Source organism: Carassius auratus, unplaced genomic scaffold (assembly GCF_003368295.1).
Source record: "Carassius auratus strain Wakin unplaced genomic scaffold, ASM336829v1 scaf_tig00025698, whole genome shotgun sequence".
NCBI classification, from domain to species: domain Eukaryota; kingdom Metazoa; phylum Chordata; class Actinopteri; order Cypriniformes; family Cyprinidae; genus Carassius; species Carassius auratus.
The window spans coordinates 20,001-39,714 of NW_020525450.1; the positions used below are offsets into that span (position 1 = coordinate 20,001).

General features: G+C 35.5%; 1 protein-coding gene and 1 non-coding gene across 2 annotated transcripts; both read left to right on the forward strand.

Moving 5' to 3' along the window:
• The first annotated feature begins 341 nt into the window (after window positions 1-341).
• On the forward strand, window positions 342-460 carry LOC113078445 (5S ribosomal RNA). The gene has a single exon (XR_003281516.1). It is a non-coding gene; the product is annotated as a 5S ribosomal RNA (ribosomal RNA).
• An 8,157-nt stretch (window positions 461-8,617) lies between these two features.
• On the forward strand, window positions 8,618-14,719 carry LOC113078430 (uncharacterized). Its single transcript, XM_026250757.1, has 2 exons — window positions 8,618-9,917; window positions 14,562-14,719. The coding sequence occupies exons 1-2, from the start codon at window positions 9,039-9,041 to the stop codon at window positions 14,592-14,594; spliced, it is 912 nt and encodes a 303-aa protein (XP_026106542.1). The 5' UTR covers window positions 8,618-9,038; the 3' UTR covers window positions 14,595-14,719.
• Window positions 14,720-19,714: the final 4,995 nt, after the last annotated feature.

Consider the following 19,714-nt stretch of genomic DNA (forward strand, 5'->3'; position numbering starts at 1 on the left):
TTAGTATATAATAATTTTGCTAAAAAATAGATTCAATGCCCGATCTCTGAATCTTAGCAGGTTTAGGTCTGGTTAGTACTTGGATGAGAGACTGCCTAGGAATACCAGGTGCTGTAAGCTTTTTGGAAACGTTTCACTTAGTATATAATAATTTTGCCAAAAAATAGAGTCAATGCCCGATCTCTGAATCTTAGCAGGTTTAGATCTGGTTAGTACTTGGATGAGAGACTGCCTAGGAATACCAGGTGCTTTAAGCTTTTGGGTTTTCTTTCCTACTTATATAATGTACTGGCGATTAGATGGGCTGCTCTTTAAATAGCCCTCTCTTTGCAGCAGTCTTCGCTTACGGCCATACCAACCTGGCTATGTCCGATCTCGTCTGCTCTCGGAAGCTAAGCAGGTTTGGGCCTGGTTAGTACTGGGATGGGAGACCGCCTGGGAATTCCAGGTGCTGTAAGCTTTTGGGCTTACGGCCATACCAACCTGAGGGCGCTAGAGAGCTACAGGAAGTGTTGGCTGCAGTTTGGAGAGGAAGGCTCTCCTCCATTTTGTTTTTTCTGTTAGTGTTTGTTTTGAGAGTTGTTTTTGGACTTTAGTTTATTTTTTGTGTGGTTTTTCAGTTTTAAACCACCTAACAGCGGCATCTTGCTGGCTGGAGGGTGGTTAATTTTTTGTTTGTGTTTTGTACAATGGACGGATTATTGGCAAACGACACTGGAATGGCTGGAGAGACACGCATGGCAAACGACACTGGACTGGCTGGAGAGAGACGCATGGCAAACGACACTGGACTGGCTGGAGAGAGACGCATGGCAAACGACACTGGACTGGCTGGAGAGAGACGCATGGCAAACCACACTGGACTGGCTGGAGAGAGACGCATGGCAAACCACACTGGACTGGCTGGAGAGAGACGCATGGCAAACCACACTGGACTGGAGAATCGACAACGAGCAGGACATGGTAAAAATCAAGATTTAAGAGATCTACTTGGTAAAAGGAAATACTTAAAGGAGGCAACAGTGATTGTGAATGTGGAAAATGTTAGTGAGGTGAAGGCTGTTGATATTATTAAAGCGGTGACGGAGAAATGTGGATATGGGGAAATCTTGGCACTAAGGCCAAGACAAGGAAAAGAATACGAGCTGACAATGGAAAAAGAAGAAACTTGTGATAAACTGACTGAGGGATTGGTAATAAATGGAGCGAACTGTGAGATAAAAAAACTTCAAAACAGAGACTATGTTGTCTCTTTCATGCATCTGCCCGTCTACCTTGCTGATGAAGAGATTTTAAATAAACTGGAGCTTTGGGGGGTTTCCCCAATTTCAAAAATAAAGCGGCGTGTTTATCCGGGCACCAGCATTGAGGATGGGACGAGATACGTAAAGGCGCGGTTCCCGAAGGAGGTGGCCTCCCTCCCTTACAGCACAAAAATAGAAACGGCAGAGGGACCACAATATTTTCGGGTGATGCACAGTCATCAGGTTAAGACTTGTCGGCTGTGCATGAGCCCAGACCATGTGGTGAAGGACTGCCCGGAGTTCACGTGCCATAAATGCGAGGAGAGAGGCCATTTCGCGAGAAATTGCAATGCTGTGACGTGCCCGGATTGCAATTTGGTTTTAAATAAGTGTGAGTGTTGGATGCAGGGTGAGGAGGAGGAGGAGGAGCAGCAGGTGGGCGGGCAGGTTCATGAAAGAGACAACGAACAGCGAGTTGATGGAGAAACAGTACGAGGTGAAGGACTGGAATTAAATAAGGATATAGAACAACAGAGAGTGTACCGAACCGATTATACAAACACAACAGGATGGGGGAATTTGGTCACAGATGGATTTGACTGACAGCTTGCAAAATGCTTTGGGTACTATGGAACTGGATGATGAAAGGAATAAAGTATTGAGGGATGCACAACAGGAGGGAATTTTATGTACACCGATGGATGTGACGGACAGTGTGCAAAAGGAGATGGACACAGTAGAAATGAATGATGCTACAAAAGAGTGTGAACAAGGACAAGAAAATGAGGAGACAAAGGGGAAATCATCAAAAAGAAGAAGATCTGTAAAGGTAATGCCCAATCTAGATAATGCAAGAAAAAGAGTGCTTAAAGAAGATGGTATTGAGTGTGCTAATAAGTATGAGCTGCTAAAGGGTTTGGAGGGGATGGACTGAGTTTATGGGTTTTATGCATGTTTTTATATGTTTTATGCTTTTAAGAATTGTTACTTTTAATGCTAGAGGGCTTTCAAATGTAGGAAAATTTGAAAAAGTCAAAGAAATGTGTAAAGGAGAGGATGTGATTTTATTACAAGAAACTAACTGGAGAGAAGAGTACATGACTGAAATAAGGAAAAGGTGGAGCGGAGAGATTTTTTATAACAATGGTGATGGGAGGCTGGGAAGAGGAGTTGCTATTTTAACCCCTTACTAGTAACCCCCCTTTTTTGGCATGGAGACCGAAATTACATACCCAAAATAAAAAGGTTTCTGTTCATGATTCTTTCTGACTAGATATATAATCAAACTTTGTTCACAAAGCTGACACTTTAAAGTTTACTGTTCAGGAATCAGAATCACTCAGACTGTTATGATAATAGAGATATATAAGCTCAAACATAAAAACAAAAATAAAAATATAAAAAACATATGTTTTAAATGTATTTAAAAAATTGTTGATGTAGGATATGAGTTTGAAAACACAGTGTAGCTAAGGCCACAAGTCTTCCAAACCTTCATAAAAAATTTCATAATCGAATCTGTAAAACGGTGAATTTTATGAAATATTTTCTAAGGCCATTTCATGTGTGTTTTTAGAGAAGGCTAATCAGATTGATTTATGGCCCTTGTCATCTCTGTGAGATCTCACATGTAAACTCTCCTGTGTATTTTGTGTTTGTTTGGCTGTGAAAACTGCCCGATTAATCCCTATCTGTTATTCCATTGTTCTCACCAAACGAGTCTTTCACACCTCCGCCAGGTATGACACATTATCCGCATTATTCTTTTATCATTATTCTTTTGTTTTTATTCCACCTTTATTAGCCTTGATTGTGGTTTTTCAGGCTTTACAAAGACACAAAGCAGCAATCTCACTTCAGTCTCTGTTTGCATTTAGCCCTTATTTATCAAAAGTCTTACTATAAAAATACAACAAAACGTTTTCTTACGACCTTACGTGAATTATTGAGACAAAAATGCATTATGAAGAAGAAAAGCACCTGCTATTAGTAGCATTGGTGCTAACGTTAGCATCAAGCTACATCTGACAATTTATGAAATTATTAGTACACTTTTACTAAAAACTCACTTTAAACCCCGATCGAGTGTTTATAATAATTTCCTTTAGCGATCAGGGGTGGAATTTGGTCGTTTACTGTTGTCAAAATATGTTATTTGTAGCCTTTTTTATCGCTGCACAAGTTAGCATTTCCGATGTACATTTTCGATTTTTTTTATAAAAACGCCCCAGATCTCAAGAAATTCTCATACCAAGCTTTACTATCGTAATCGCGGGTTTATTGTTCGGATATTTTGTGTGTACAGAGGTTTTTCAGTGTTGTTTTGGCCAGATAACTACCAGGAAGTGTGCAGGAAGCATGTGACACGATGTGGCGGTGTCCAGATATTACACTCTCAGATTGACTTTTGGGAAGGCCCAATCAGAGTCTGAGTCACACACAGCACGAGCTGCCGGCACAGCAAACACATACACAGATCGCTGGGAGAGGCTGTTTATCATCTGATCGCGTAAATCCGTGGAAAATTAATAGAAATGACGATTCTGTCTGAAGAAATATGAAGTAAACATCAGTAAATATATCCATATATCTCCGCAGATATGCATCTTTGGTCTGTAAATCCTTATTGACGCTGTTCAGTGAGTCTATGTGAACACAAATAAACCGCTCTTGACATGACTGAATATGACTGAGAGGTGAATTTCTATTCAAAATGTGGCATAATACGGATTTATTATTTTGCACTCCTGACATAAATCACTAAATATCTGTCACTGCAACAATGTTTTATCAAAATATTGGTCAAATATCGAAGCTAGAGTCTTTAAACTTTCAATTGATGCATAGTTTGTCCAGATGAAGTAAGACAGTGATGTTTAATGTGCTGTGAAAGTGAAACAATAATAAACTGGGGCCGTCAGCGATGTTTGCACGCAAAGGGGTTAATAAAAGAAAACTGTGGGGTATCATGTAAAACAATATATAATGATGTAGATGGGAAATGTATTGCGGTTGAAATGGAGTATGAGGAGAAAAAAGTTATTGTAGTTAATATTCATGCACCGACTGTAGAGAATGAAAAGAAGGAATATTTTAATGTATTAAGAGATTTTTTAAAAAAGCATAAAGAAGTTATTATGATGGGTGATTTTAATACCGTTTTCAGTAAATTAGAAATTGGTGAGGGAATGGTTTTTAAAAATGATAAAGGAAGAAAAGAACTGAAATTATTAATGGAAGAAAATAATATGATTGATGTATGGAGAGAAAGAAATGAAAAAAAGAAAGAATATTCAAGGAGGCAATTAGTAGGGAATTTTATGTGTAAGACAAGGATTGATTTTATTTTGTGTACAAGGAACATTGAAGGATTTATCGGTAACATTAAATATGAAGAATCAAGCTTAAGTGACCATAAACCAATTTTTATGCAAGTAGACTGGAGTTCAGTGAAAAGAGGGCCGGGTGTATGGATTTTAAAAGTAGAGATTTTGAAGAATGAGGAGTATGTTTTAAGTATTAAAGAAATTATTGAAAAAGAAAAGGAGAATGAAATGTACAGTGAAGATAAAAGGATATGGTGGGAAAATGTTAAATATTTAGTTAAAAAGTTCACAATAAAATATTGCAAATTAATACAGATATGTAAGAGGAAGAAGGAGAGAGAAATAAGAGAAAAATTGGAAAAGGAATTAAATGACAATGGGAAAGATATACAAAAAATAAAAGAATTGGAGGGAATATTGAAAGAAATGGAAGAGAAAAAATATGAAGGTGCAAGACTAAGAAGTAAAGCTAAATATACTGTGGAGGGTGAAAAATGTACAAAGTTTTTCTTTGATCTAGAAAAAATAAGAGGGAAAGCTGGAATGATTAAAGAAATAAGAGGAAAAAATGGTGTAGTGGTGGAAACAAATGAGGAAATATTAAAAGAAGTAAAAGCATATTATGAAAACCTGTTTAGTACTGAGGGGTTGAGGGAAGAAGAGAAATTGGAGTTACTAAATCAAATAAAAATAACAGTAGGAGAAGTAGACAAAAAAGAGTGTGATGAAGAGATAAGAGAAGAAGAGATAAAAAGAGCAATAAGTGAATTAAACAAAAATAAAAGTCCAGGTATAGATGGTTTGGGGAGTGAATTTTATATCGTTTTTAAAGATTTTTTAACCAATATTTTAAAAGAAGTATATGAAGATATTTTTAAAAAAGAGGAAATGAATCAGAGAATGGGGATGGGATTAATAAAGTTGATATATAAAAGAAAAGGAGATAAAGTAGACCTAAAAAATTATAGACCAATTACAATGCTGAATACAGATCTGAAAATTTTAACAAAAGTTTTAGCCAATAGATTGAAAGAAGTAATGCCAACTATAATTGAAACAAATCAAGTGTATGGAGTTAAAGGGAAAGATATAACAGACACAACTCGAAGTATAATTGATAAAATAAGATATATGAAAGAAAAAAATAAAAAAGGATATGTTATTAGTTTGGATTTCGAAAAGGCCTTTGATAGAGTGGAGCATGAATATTTATTTGGAATTTTAAGAAGGTACGGGTTTGGGGAAAATTTTGTCAAGTGGATTACAATTTTATATAGGGGAGCAATAACAAGAATACAGTGTAATGGTTTTTTAACAGAATGTTTTAAAATTACTAGATCAATAAGACAAGGATGTCCATTATCAGCGCTTTTATATTCTTTAGTTGCAGAACCATTGGGATTAGCTGTTAAAATAGATGAAGACATAAGAGGGATAAACATTGAAGGAAGTGGGGGAAATGAAAAAATATTTCAATATGCAGATTATACAACAATAATAGTTAAAGATATAGAGAGTGTTAATAAAGTAATGGAAGTAGTACAGATGTTTTGTAGGGGATCAGGAGGCAAGTTAAATGAAGAAAAAACAACGTATGTGAGATTTGGAGGAGTAAATGTTTTAACGGATCATTTTCATTTTAAAGAAACAAAAGAAATAAGGATTTTAGGTGTTCTAATGGGAAAAGACGAAAGGAATGTTAAAGAAAAAATGTGGGAAGAAATAGTAGAAGGAATTGAAAAAAGGTTAAATTTTTGGAAATTGAGGACTTTAAGTGTAAAAGGGAAGGTTTTAATTTTAAATGTTTTAATGGTGTCAAAGTTGTGGTATGTTTTATATGTGACTGCTATGCCAATGTGGGTGGAGAAAAGGTTGAAAAAATGTTTTTTAGATTTTTTATGGAATAGTAAACCGTCAAGAATTGCATATAGTACATTAATAGGAGAAGCAGGGAAAGGAGGGATGGGATTAATTGATGTCGAACAGAGAAAAAATAGCTTAAGAATTAAAATAGTAAAAAAATATCTAGATGATGGTCACAAAACAGCATGGAAAAAGACAATGGAATATTTTTTTAAACAAATGTGGGGATTTTAACATGGGGGATGGAATTTTATGGATGAAAACAAAGAATTGGATGACAGAGTGCTTACCAGAGTTTTATAGGGAAATGTTTAGTGCATGGGGGAAATTTTTAGACAAAGTTGTGTATGATCCACATGGGAGAGAAAACATTTTAAATCAACCTCTGTTTTTAAACAAAAACATTTTAAAACAAGACAAAGAATTGTTTTTAAAGAAATGGATGGATGTGGGGATAACAAGAGTGAGAGATGTTTTGTATGAATTTAAAGAAGGGTTTTTACCGACACAATTTATTGTAGATGCAATGGAGGAGGCAAAAGAGGATTACAGTGAACAAGAAATAAAAAATAAATATGAAATCATTAAAAATGCAATACCTAAAGAGTGGATAAAAAGAATAGAAAGTATGGAAGGAGAGCCAAAAGAGAAATGTATTCATGTGAAATTTGGGGAAAAAATGTATGATTTTAAGGAATGTACTGTGAAAATGATTTATTGTGCTTTTAGAGATGATGTTTTTAAAGAGCCGATTGTAAATGGATACTGGGTGCAGAAATTCAAAGATTTAAAAAAAGAGTGTATATGGAGAAACATGACGGGGAAATGTGTGGAAACTAAATTGGAATGTTTGGAGTATTTTATAAGGCATAAAGTGGTTTTTACTGATGTAATTTTAAATAAAATAGGAATGGAAGAAAATGCTCTGTGTAAAGTGTGCCAGGAAGAGGAAGAGGGGATTTTACATATGTTTTTACATTATAGAGAGTTGGAGGACTTTTTAAGGAAATGTAAATGTTTAATTAAAGATGTGACTGAGGAGTGGGATGAAAATATAATGGAATGGAACAGAGTTGTCATGTTTGGTTGGGAAAAAAAGTGTAAAAACAAAAGTTTCATTAATCTGTGTGTAATGCTAATGAAAAGTGCAATATGGGACAGAAGAACTTTGGCTAAAAAGGAAAAAATTGTGTTGGATGTTTGGAGTGTGTTTAAAAGAAAAACAGAATTATATATTGAAAGACTGTATGTTTACTTTAAAGGTGTAAATATGTTAGACACTTTTTATGATGTTTTTACCCCAAAAGTCTGTTGTGTTTTAAATAATTTAATGTGGAGTTTGCCAGAAAGTGGAAGAGTTTTTTAAATTATCTATGTAAAGGAAAGATGTGTAAAGTCAATGTTATGTAATTTCTATTGATTGTGTTTAATCTATTGTATTTTATTGATTGAAATTTCTTAATAAAAAAAAAAAAAAAAAAAGGCTATGTCCGATCTCGTCTGCTCTCGGAAGCTAAGCAGGTTTGGGCCTGGTTAGTACTTGGATGGGAGACAGCCTGGGAATACCAGGTGCTGTAAGCTTTTTGGAAACTTTTCACTTAGTATATAATAATTTTGCCAAAAAATAGAGTCAATGCCCGATCTCTAAATCTTAGCAGGTTTGGGCCTGGTTAGTACATGGATGGGAGACTGCCTGGGAATACCAGGTGCTCTAAATTTTTTGGAAAATTTCACGATTTATATAATAATCTTGCAAAAAAAAAAAGAAAAAAAAAAGAGTCAATGCCCGATCTCTGAATCTTAGCAGGTTTAGGTCTGGATAGTACTTGGATGAGAGACTGCCTAGGAATACCAGGTGCTTTAAGCTTCTGGGTTTTCTTTCCTACTTATATAATGTACTGGCGATTAGATGGGCTGGTCTTTAAATAGCCCTCTCTTTGCAGCAGTCTTCGCTTACGGCCATACCAACCTGAGGGCGCTAGAGAGCTACAGGAAGTGTTGGCTGCAGTTTGGAGAGGAAGGCTCTCCTCCATTTTGATTTTTCTGTTAGTGTTTGTTTTGTGAGTTGTTTTTGGACTTTTAGTTTATTTTTTGTGAGGTTTTTCAGTTTTAAACCACCTAACAGCAGCATCTTGCTGGCTGGAGGGTGGTTAATTTTTTGTTTGTGTTTTTGTTTTACAATGGATGGATTATTGGCAAACGACACTGGACTGACTGGAGAGACACTCATGGCAAACGACACTGGATTGGTTGGAGAGACACGTAAGGCAAACGACACTGGACTGGCTGGAGAGACACGCATGGCAAATGACACTGGATTGGCTGGACAGACACGTAAGGAAAACGACACTGGACTGGCTGGAGAGAGACGCATGGCAAACGACCCTGGACTGGAGTATCGACAACGAGCAGGACACGGTAAAAACAAGATGCAAGAGATAAATTTGGTGAAAGGAAATACTTAAAGGAGGCAACTGTGATTGTGAATGTGGAGAACGTAAATGAGGTGAGAGCTGTGGATATTATTAAAGCGGTGACGGACAAATGTGGATATGGGAAAATCTTAGCACTAAGGCCAAGACAAGGAAAGGAATATGAACTGACAATGGAAAGAGAAGAAACATGTGATGAACTGACTGAGGGATTGTTAATTAAAGGAGTGAACTGTGAAATAAAGAAACTGCAAAATAGAGATTATGTTGTTTCCTTCATGCACCTGCCCGTCTACCTTGATGATAAAGACATTTTTAGAAAATTGGAGGGATGGGGAGTTAATCCCATATCAAAATTAAAAAGAAGATGCTACCCGGGCACTGAAATAGAGGATGGAACAAGGTTTTTAAAAGTGCGATTCCCCAAGGAGGTGGCATCATTGCCCTACAGCACAAAGCTGGAAACAGCAGAAGGGCCGCAGTACTTTAGGGTGATGCACAGCCACCAGGTGAAGACCTGTAAGCTGTGCATGAGCCCAGATCATCTGCTTAAGGAATGCCCTGAATTTAAGTGTCACAAGTGCGAGGAAAGGGGACATTTTGCAAGGGATTGCAACGCGGTCAGATGCCCGGAGTGTCAAAAGATTTTAAATAAGTGTGAGTGTTGGATGGAGGGAGAGGAAGGAGGTCTGGAGCATCAGGTGGACGGACAGGTGCATGAAGGAAACACTGAAGAGGAAGGAGATATTGATGAAGGACAAGGGGATGAAGGATTACCACAGAAGGAAACAGAAGGAGGAACAGACAACCAAGAGAAAGAAGAAGAAGGAAAAAGTAATGATATGGATGAGGAACAAACAGTAGAACAGAATACTCAGTGGACAGAAATGGAAATATCGGACAGTTTTAAAAATCTTTTGGATAATGTGGAGAGTGATGGACAAGGAATGCATGATAAAAACAAAGAAATGGGCAGCGAAGAAGAAACAAGGATGGACAACATGGGAAAAGACAGAGGGGAAAGAGGACAAAGTAGAAGGAGAACATTAAAGGTAAAACCAAATGTGGAAAATGTAAGAAAAAAATGAATGACAAGGGGCCGAGTAAAAAGTGTAAACAGATATGAAGTGTTAAGAGTGCTGGAGGGAGAAGATAAAGAATAATGTTTTTTAGGTATTTATTTTTATTTCTTTTAATGGTTTTAAGTTGTGTTACTTTTAATGTAAGGGGACTAATGGACATGGGTAAATTTGAAAAGGTTAAAGAAATGTGTAAAAGAGAGGATGTGATTTTATTACAAGAAACTAACTGGAGGGAAGAGTACATGACTGAAATAAGGAAAAGGTGGAGTGGAGAGATTTTTTATAACAATGGTGATGGGAGGCTGGGAAGAGGAGTTGCAATTTTAATAAAAGAAAACTGTGGGGTATCATGTAAAACAATATATAATGACATAGATGGGAAATGTATTGCGGTTGAAATGGAGTACGAGGAGAAAAATGTTATTGTAGTTAATATTCATGCAACGACTGTAGAGAATGAAAAGAAGGAATATTTTAATGTATTAAGAGATATTTTAAAAAAGCATAAAGAGGTTATTATGATGGGTGATTTTAATACCGTTTTGAGTAAATTAGAAATGGGTGAAGGAATGGTTTTTAAAAATGATAAAGGAAGAAAAGAACTGAAATTATTAATGGGAGAAAATAATATAATTGATGTATGGAGAGAAAGAAATGAAAAAAAGAAAGAATATTCGAGGCAATTAGTAGGGAATTTTATTTGTAAAACAAGGGTTGATTTTATTTTATGTACAAGGAACATTGAAGGTTTAATCGGTAACATTAAATATGAAGAATCAAGTTTAAGTGACCATAAACCAATATTTATGCAAGTAGACTGGAGTTCAGTGAAAAGAGGGCCGGGTGTATGGGTTTTAAATGTAGAGGTTTTGAAGAATGAGGAGTATGTGTTAAGTATTAAAGAAATTATTGAAAAAGAAAAGGAGAATTAAATGTACAGTGAAGATAAAAGGATATGGTGGGAAAATGTTAAATATTTAGTTTAAAAATTCACAATAAAGTATTGCAAATTAATACAGATATGTAAGAGGAAGAAGGAGAGAGAAATAAGAGAAAAATTGGAAAAGGAATTAAATGAGAATGGGAAAGACATACAAAAAATAAAAGAATTGGAGGGAATATTGAAAGAAATGGAAGAGAAAAAATATGAAGGTGCAAGACTAAGAAGTAAAGCCAAATATACTGTGGAGTGTGAAAAATGTACAAAATTTTTCTTTGATCTAGAAAAAATAAGAGGGAAAGCTGGAATGATTAAAGAAATAAGAGGAAAAAATGGTGTAGTGGTGGAAACAAATGACGAAATATTAAAAGAAGTAAAAGCATATTATGAAAACCTGTTTAGTACTGAGGGGTTGAGGGAAGATGATAAATTGGAGTTACTTAAGCAAATAAAAACAACAGTAGGAGAAGTAGACAAAAAAGAGTGTGATGAAGAGATAAGAGAAGAAGAGATAAAAAGAGCAATAAGTGAATTAAACAAAAATAAAAGTGCAGGTATAGATGGTTTGGGGAGTGAATTTTATATCGTTTTTAAAGATTTTTTAACCAGTATTTTAAAAGAAGTATATGAAGACATTTTTAAGAAAGAGGAAATGAATCAGAGAATGGGGATGGGATTATTAAAGTTGATATAAAAAGAAAAGGAGATAAAGTAGACTTAAAAAATTATAGACCAATTACAATGCTGAATACAGATCTGAAAATTTTAACAAAAGTTTTAGCTAACAGATTAAAAGAGGTAATGCCAACCATAATTAAAACAATCAAGTGTATGGAGTTAAAGGGAAAGATATAGAGGACACAACTTTAAGTATAATAGATAGGATAAGATATATGAAAGAAAAAAACAAAAAAGGATATGTTATTAGTTTGGATTTCGAAAAGGCTTTTGATAGAGTGGAGCATGAATATTTATTTTGGAATTTTAAGAAAGTACGGGTTTGGGGAAAATTTTATCAAGTGGATTACAATTATATATAGGGGAGCAATAACAAGAATACAGTGTAATGGTTTTTTAACTGAATGTTTTAAAATTACTAGATCAATAAGACAAGGATGCCCATTATCAGCACTTTTATATTCTTTAGTTGCAGAACCATTGGGATTAGCTGTTAAAATAGATGAAGACATAAGAGGGATAAACATTGAAGGAAGTGGGGGAAATGAAAAAATATTTCAATATGCAGATGATACAACAATAATAATTAAAGATATAGAGACTGTTAATAAAGTAATGGAAGTAGTACAGATGTTTTGTAGGGGATCAGGAGGCAAGTTAAATGAAGAAAAAACAACATATGTGAGATTTGGAGGAGTAAATGTTTTAACGGATTATTTTCATTTTAAAGAAACAAAAGAAATAAGGGTTTTAGGTATTCTAATGGGAAAAGACGAAAGGAATGTTAAAGAAAAAATGTGGGAAGAAATATTAGGAGGAATTGAAAGAAGGTTAAATTTTTGGAAATTGAGGACTTTAAGTTTAAAAGGGAAGGTTTTAATTTTAAATGTGTTAATGGTGTCAAAGTTGTGGTATGTTTTATATGTGACTGCTATGCCAGTGTGGGTGGAGAAAAGGTTGAAAAAATGTTTTTTAGATTTTTTATGGAATAGTAAACCATCAAGAATTGCATATAGTACGTTAATAGGAGAGGCAGGGAAAGGAGGGATGGGATTAATTGACGTTGAACAGAGAAAAAATAGCTTAAGAACTAAAATAGTAAAAAAATATCTAGATGAGGGTCACAAAACTGCATGGAAAAAGACAATGGAATATTTTCTAAACAAATGTGGGGATTTTAACATGGGGGATGAGATTTTATGGATGAAAACTAAGAAATGGATGACAGAGTGCTTACCAGAGTTTTATAGGGAAATGTTTAGTGCCTGGGGAAAATTTTTAGATAGACTTAAGTATGATCCACATGGGAGAGAAAACATTTTAAATCAACCTCTGTTTTTAAACCAAAACATTTTAAAACAAGACAAAGGAATTTTTTTAAAGAAATGGATGGAAGTCGGCATAACAAGAGTCAGAGATGTTTTATATGAATTTAAAGAAGGGTTTTTACCGACACAATTTATTGTAGATGCAATGGAGGAGGCAAAAGAGGATTACAGTGAACAAGAAATAAAAAATAAATATGAAATCATTAAAAATGCAATACCTAAAGAGTGGATAAAAAGAATAGAAAGTATGGAAGGAGAGCCAAAAGAGAAATGTATTAATGTGAAATTAGGGGAAAAACTGTATGATTTTAAGGAATGTACTGTGAAAATGATTTATTGTGCTTTTAGAGATGATGTTTTTAAAGAGCCGATTGCAAATGGTTACTGGGTGCAGAAATTCAAAGATTTAAAAAAAGAGTGTATATGGAGAAACATGACGGGGAAATGTGTGGAAACAAAATAGGAATGTTTGGAGTATTTTATAAGGCATAAAGTGGTTTTTACTGATGTTATTTTAAATAAAATAGGAATGGAAGAAAATGCTCTGTGTAAAGTGTGCCAGGAAGAGGAAGAGGGGATTTTACATATGTTTTTACATTGTAGAGAGCTAGAGGACTTTTTAAGGAAATGTAAATGTTTAATTAAAGATGTGGCTGAGGAGTGGGATGAAAATGTAATGTAATGTTTGGTTGGGGAAAAGAGTGTAAAAACAAAAGTTTCATTAATCTGTGTGTAATGCTAATGAAAATTGTAATATGGGACAGAAGAACTGTGGCTAAAAAGGAAAAAATTGTGTTGGATGTTTGGAGTATGTTTAAAAGAAAAACAGAATTATATATCGAAAGACTGTATGTGTACTTTAAAGGTGTGAATATGTTAGACTCTTTTTATGATGTTTTAACCCCACAAGTTTGTTGTGTTTTAAATGATTTAATGTGGAAGTTGCCAGAAAGTGGAAGAGTTTTTTTAATTATCTATGTAAAGGAAAGATGTGTAATGTAGAGATGTGTAAAGACGATGTTCTGTATTTTCTATTGATTGTGCTTAATCTATTGTATTTGATTGATTGAAATTTCTTAATACAAAAAAAACAAACAAAAAAATCTTGTCTGCTCTCGGAAGCTAAGCAGGTTTGGGCCTGGTTAGTACATGGATGGGAGACTGCCTGGGAATACCAGGTGCTTTAAACTTTTTGGAAAATTTCACGAATTATATAATAATCTTGCAAAAAAAAAAAAAAAAAAAAATAGATTCATTGCCCGATCTCTGAATCTTAGCAGGTTTAGGTCTGGTTAGTACTTGGATGAGAGACTGCCTAGGAATACCAGGTGCTTTAAGCTTTTGGGTTTTCTTTCCTACTTATATAATGTACTGGCGATTAGATGGGCTGGTCTTTAAATAGCCCTCTCTTTGCAGCAGTCTTCTCTTACGGCCATACCAACCTGGCGGCGCTAGAGAGCCAACAGGAAGTGATAGTCTTGCAGCACAGAGAGAAAGGCTCAATCCTGTTTGTTTAATTGAATTGTTTGGTTCTAAATATTTTGGCTTTCAGATTTTTGCTTGGGACATTAGTTGCTGGATATTCAGTTTTGACCTCCATAAATCCCCCGGCAGCTTATGCTGTCTGGGGGACTTTTTTGACTTTTTTTGACTTATTTTTCCTTGCAGCATGCTACAGAAGCACAGCATGGCAGCAGATAAAGAAAGAGAACAAACCATGATGAGAAGAAGTAGCAATGGGAGGAATGAAGAGGAGGAGCAAGAAGAGGTAAAGTCAAACAAGCAGAGATCCAAAATTTACAGGAGACAAGTAAAGTCACAGGGAATTTGTGTGAAGAGGGAGAAGAAAATAGCAGAGGAGTGCAAGGAAAATCAAAATGGAAGTACAGCAAAGAGTTGACTGTGGAGGTAGAAGTGGTTGGAACAGAAAATATTTCAATGATGGATTTGCTGAAGGAAGTAAAGAAGGAGTGTGGAGAAGTGATTGGCTGCAGGGTGAGAGGTGAAAGGGTCTATGAGCTCACAATGAAAGATGAAGAGGCAAAGAGGAAACTAATGGATGGAGTGAGAGTGAAAGGAGTAATGGTGCATGCCAGGGATATAATGAATAATGATATGGTGGTGTCCTTTATCAATTTGCCTGTGTACTTAGAGGATGAGAAGATACTCGCCAAGCTACAGGAGTGGGGATTACGACCACTTTTACCAATCAAACGCCGGGTGTGGCCTGGAACGGATACAGTTGATGGGGCACGTTTCTTAAAAGTTCGCTTCACGGAACAGGTATGTTCACTACCATACTCCACAAAATTTGAGACTCTGAGAGGCACCGAATTTTTTCGTGTCATCCATGATAGACAAATACGTGTTTGTAGACTTTGCATCAAGACAGGGCACATAATCAAAGAGTGCCCTGAATTAAAGTGCTTCAAGTGCAATGGTGGAGGCCATTATGCAAGAGATTGTGAAGAATGGATGGGATTAGAGAGAGAGAGAGTGGATAGTCAAAAATATGATGAAAGGAGGAATAGTGTTCTGACAGAGGAGCAAGAGGAGAGAACAACTGATGTGGTGAGCGGTGGAGAGAAAGACGGAGCTGAAGATAGTGAGAGAAGAAGCAAAATGGAATGGCGAGACAGACCTGAAAGTTACAGTGAAATAGAGGATGGGGAGGAGGAGATGGAGCAGTCAGAAGAGATCGAGGAAGAGGAGGAGACAGATGAAAGTAATGTGAAAGAAAGAGGTAAAGAAGAGGAAAAGAAAAATACTGCACAAGAACTGATAGAAAGCAGAGGTGGAAAAAAGAGAGACAGAGAATGTAAAGAGGGACTGAAAACAAAGATTAAACGACTGAGTGCAAAGAGGAAGTCTGAGATGGACGGAGAACAGGTTGAGCAGATAAAAGAACCAGGAGCGGGTATGTGACAAAACTGGGGTGTCAAAGTTGAGACCGAGGAGGAATGGGGGAAATTTTTTTGTTTGGAACTTTTGGGAAAAGGAAAAGAACTGACATTTGTTTAATTAATTTTGTTCTGAGTGATGCCAGACTAGCAGTAGTTCTAAGAAGGAACTATAAATATTTTGAAGGGAGAAAAATAAAAGTAAAAGATATGTTAAGGTCAATGATACAAAGAGAGTTGATTTGTAAGTATGACGATAAAGAGGGGAAAGAGTTTTTTTTGACTACGGATAGGTCCATACATCAAAAGGTGGGGGAAGAAACATGTTTCTATTGGTAAAGAGTTATAATCTGATTGAGAATGGCTGATGTCAATTGAGTAAATGTAAACATATTTGTGTGTACTTTATTTATGTTCTTTTTTTATTGCTGTATGATTATGCAAAATTAAGTAGACCAGTTGAAAAATGATTCATACAAATGTATTGAAATGTAAGTAAATTGAATGGAATAATGCAATTGAAAAACTGTGAATTGAAAGTTAAATAAAAAGATAAAAAAAAAAAAAAAGGCTATGCCCGATCTCGTCTGCTCTCGGAAGCTAAGCAGGTTTGGGCCTGGTTAGTACTTGGATGGGAGACCGCCTGGGAATACCAGGTGCTGTAAGCTTTTTGGAAATTTTGCACCTAGTATATAATAATTTTACCAAAAAATAGAGTCAATGCCCGATCTCTGAATATTAGCAGGTTTGGGCCTGGTTAGTACATGGATGGGAGACTGCCTGGGAATACCAGGTGCTTTAAACTTTTTGGAAAATTTCACGAATTATATAATAATCTTGCAAAAAAAAAAAAAAAAAAAAATTAGTCAATGCCCGATCTCTGCATCTTAGCAGGTTTAGGTCTGGTTAGTACTTGGATGAGAGACTGCCTTGGAATACCAGGTGCTTTAAGCTTTTGGGTTTTCTTTCCTTCTTATATAATGTACTGGCGATTAGATGGGCTGGTCTTTAAATAGCCCTCTCTTTGCAGCATTTTCGCTTACGGCCATACCAACCTGGCCACGCCCGATCTAGTTGTTACGTTCCAATCAGTGATTTGGCTCCTGTTGGAGAGAAAGGCTCTCCGCCATTTTTGTTAATTTTTTATTTTATTTATTTTTTTTGCTAAGTTAAAAGTTATAAAGTTCACTTTTGGTGTAATTTTCATGGTTTAACCCCAAGCAGTTTTTTAACTGTTTGGGGTTGAGTTTTTGGTTTTGGTTTTTGATATCGTTTGAGAGGTCTACAAACAAGGAAGGAAATAATGGATAATGGACCAGGACTGGGAAAAGAACTGGAGATAAAATCCAACAAAGTAGATGAAGGGACTAGTTCATTCAAAACTATGATTAAAGAAAATAATGAAAATCAAGAAGAGGAAACATGGGCAACTGTGGTCTCGAGGAAGAAGAGAAATGGAACTTAAATGCTGAAAGAAAGGACTGAACAACAACAGAGGCTACAAGGTAAAGCAAAGGATTATTCAAATGGTGAAAAGAGAAAAGAGGAAAGTCAAAAAGATGAAATGATAAATAAGTTGAGAGGGAAAATGAGATAGCAGAGAGAGTACAAAAAAGAAACAACGCTGACAATGAATGTGAAAAATCCGGACAAATTAACTGTTATGATGATAATTAAAGCTGTAGAGGACAAAACTGGAATTGGCAAATTATACGGACTAAGGAAAAAAAACTGATTTTGAATATGAACTCACTTTGGAGGAAGAAACAGACTTTGAACATATATTGGATGGAATATTAACTAATGGGCAAATGTGTGAAATGAGGAAGCTTTGTGCAACAGAAAGGATGGTTTCTTTTCTAAATTTGCCAAATTATATAAGTGATGAGGAAGTACTGCAAAAATTAACAAGCTGGGGGGTTACACCGATACTACCTCTGAGAAGGAGGTTTTACCCTGGGACAACGGTGGCGGATGGAACAAGATTTATCACAGTTAAATTTCCAAAGGACGTGGTGTCCCTTCCATATAATACAAGGATTGAAACGGAGAAAGGAATCAAATATTTTAGAGTGATTCATGATCACCAAGTGAAAACTTGCAGAATATGTTCAAGTGTTGATCACGAAAAGAAGGATTGTCCTCATTTTATATGCCGAGAATGCATGGAGCAGGGGCATTATGCGTGGGACTGCAAAGCCCCGCGGTGCCAAAGCTGTGGGAAGGCATTACAAAGGTGTAGATGTGAAAATTATGAAGAAGCACATGAGGAAATGGAGACAGATTTACACAACGAAGGGGAGAATGTGGAAAAGGATGATGAAGGAGGTGTACTATAACAAGAATGTTTCATAACAAAGGATATACAGAGAAGCGAAGAAAGAGTGAGCAAAGATGAAATAGGATGCCTGGAGCAGGGGCATTATGTACGGGACTGCAAAGCCCCGCAGTGCCAAAGCTGTGAGAGGGCATCACAAAGGTGCATATGTGAAAATTATGAAGAAGTACATGAGGGAATGGAGATGGATTCACACAATGATGGAGCGAATGTGGAAGAGGATGATGAAGGAGGTGTACCACAGCAAGTAAGTGTCATGACAAAGGAGATACAAAGCGGCGAAGAAAGAGTAAGTAAAGATGAGAAAAAACGGGGCGGAGAAAAAACGACAGAAAGAGCAAAAATGACGATGGGACTACAACTATTTGATGGTAAAGTTGAACAGAATAAGATGGAAAACAAAGAAGAAGGAGATGATGGAGTAAAGGACATTACAAGCCAAGAGGAGGTAAGAGACACTAAGGAAAAAACTTTTGGTGGGAAAGAAAGTGTGAAGAAAAACATATTGAGCGGGGGAAGTAGATTGAAAACAACAGCACAAATTAATATTGAGAAGGTGATGGAAAAACAAAGAATAAGAAGAGAATCTAAAGAAAAAAAGAAAAAAAGGCAGAAATGACTGAATTAAGAGAGGAAGAGGGGAGAGAGACTGAACAAAAGTGAAGTGTTTTATTAGTAGACTGGACTGATGGAAAGGGTTTTGGGCTGTTTTTGTTGTTTGTTGGTTATTCTTTCTTTTTTTGTAGTGATGAGTCAATTTTGTATTGTATCCGTTAATGCTAGAGGATTATCAAATGTTACTAAATTTGAAAATTTGATTCATTTGACTAAGATATGCAATATACTATGTTTACAAGAAACATGTTGGAATGATGACAAAATTAATGGCTTGAAAAAAATGTGGGATGGAGAAATTTTATTTAATAATGACCCACAACAAAAAAGAGGTGTTGCAATTTTAATAAAAAGAGAAGTGCTTGAAAAAACAAATGTATTATATAAGGACAATGAGGGTAGAGTTTTGGTTATTCAATTAAAAAGTAAAGAAAAAGAAACAATAATATGTAACATTCATGCTCCAAATGAGGGACGAGAAAGAGTAGATTTTTTTTAAGGAGTTGAGTGATTTAATGAGTGTGTGGCAAAATGTGTTTTTGATTGGAGATTTTAATACTGTTTTAGAAAGAATTGATGTTGATGATAAAATGATATATAAAGCTGATAGTGGGAGGAATGAGTTGGAAAAAATGATGTCCCAACACAATCTGATTGAAGTATGGAGAAATAGAAATAAATCTAAAAGGGAATATTCACGAAGACAAGTTGTGAACTCAGTTTTAAAGCAAAGTAGATTAGATTTTTTATTAAGTAATAGGGAACTTGACCAATATATATCAAAAATATATTATAAAATATATAGTGGGAGTGATCATGACTTCTTATATGTAATAATGGATTTGAGTGGAGTAGAGAGGGGAAGTGGAATATGGTTATTTAATAAAGAACTATTGAAAAATGATTGTTATAAAATGGAAGTGGAAAATATAATTATAAATAGCATAAATAATTTACTGTATGAGGAA

Coding starts and splice junctions, on each gene's coding strand:
- LOC113078430 (XM_026250757.1), top strand. CDS start 9,039: ATGGAAAGAGAAGAAACATGTGATGAACTGACTGAGGGATTGTTAATT. Junction 9,918..14,561: donor GTAGAAGGAGAACATTAAAG/GTAAAACCAAAT, acceptor TTTTCCTTGCAG/CATGCTACAGAAGCACAGCA.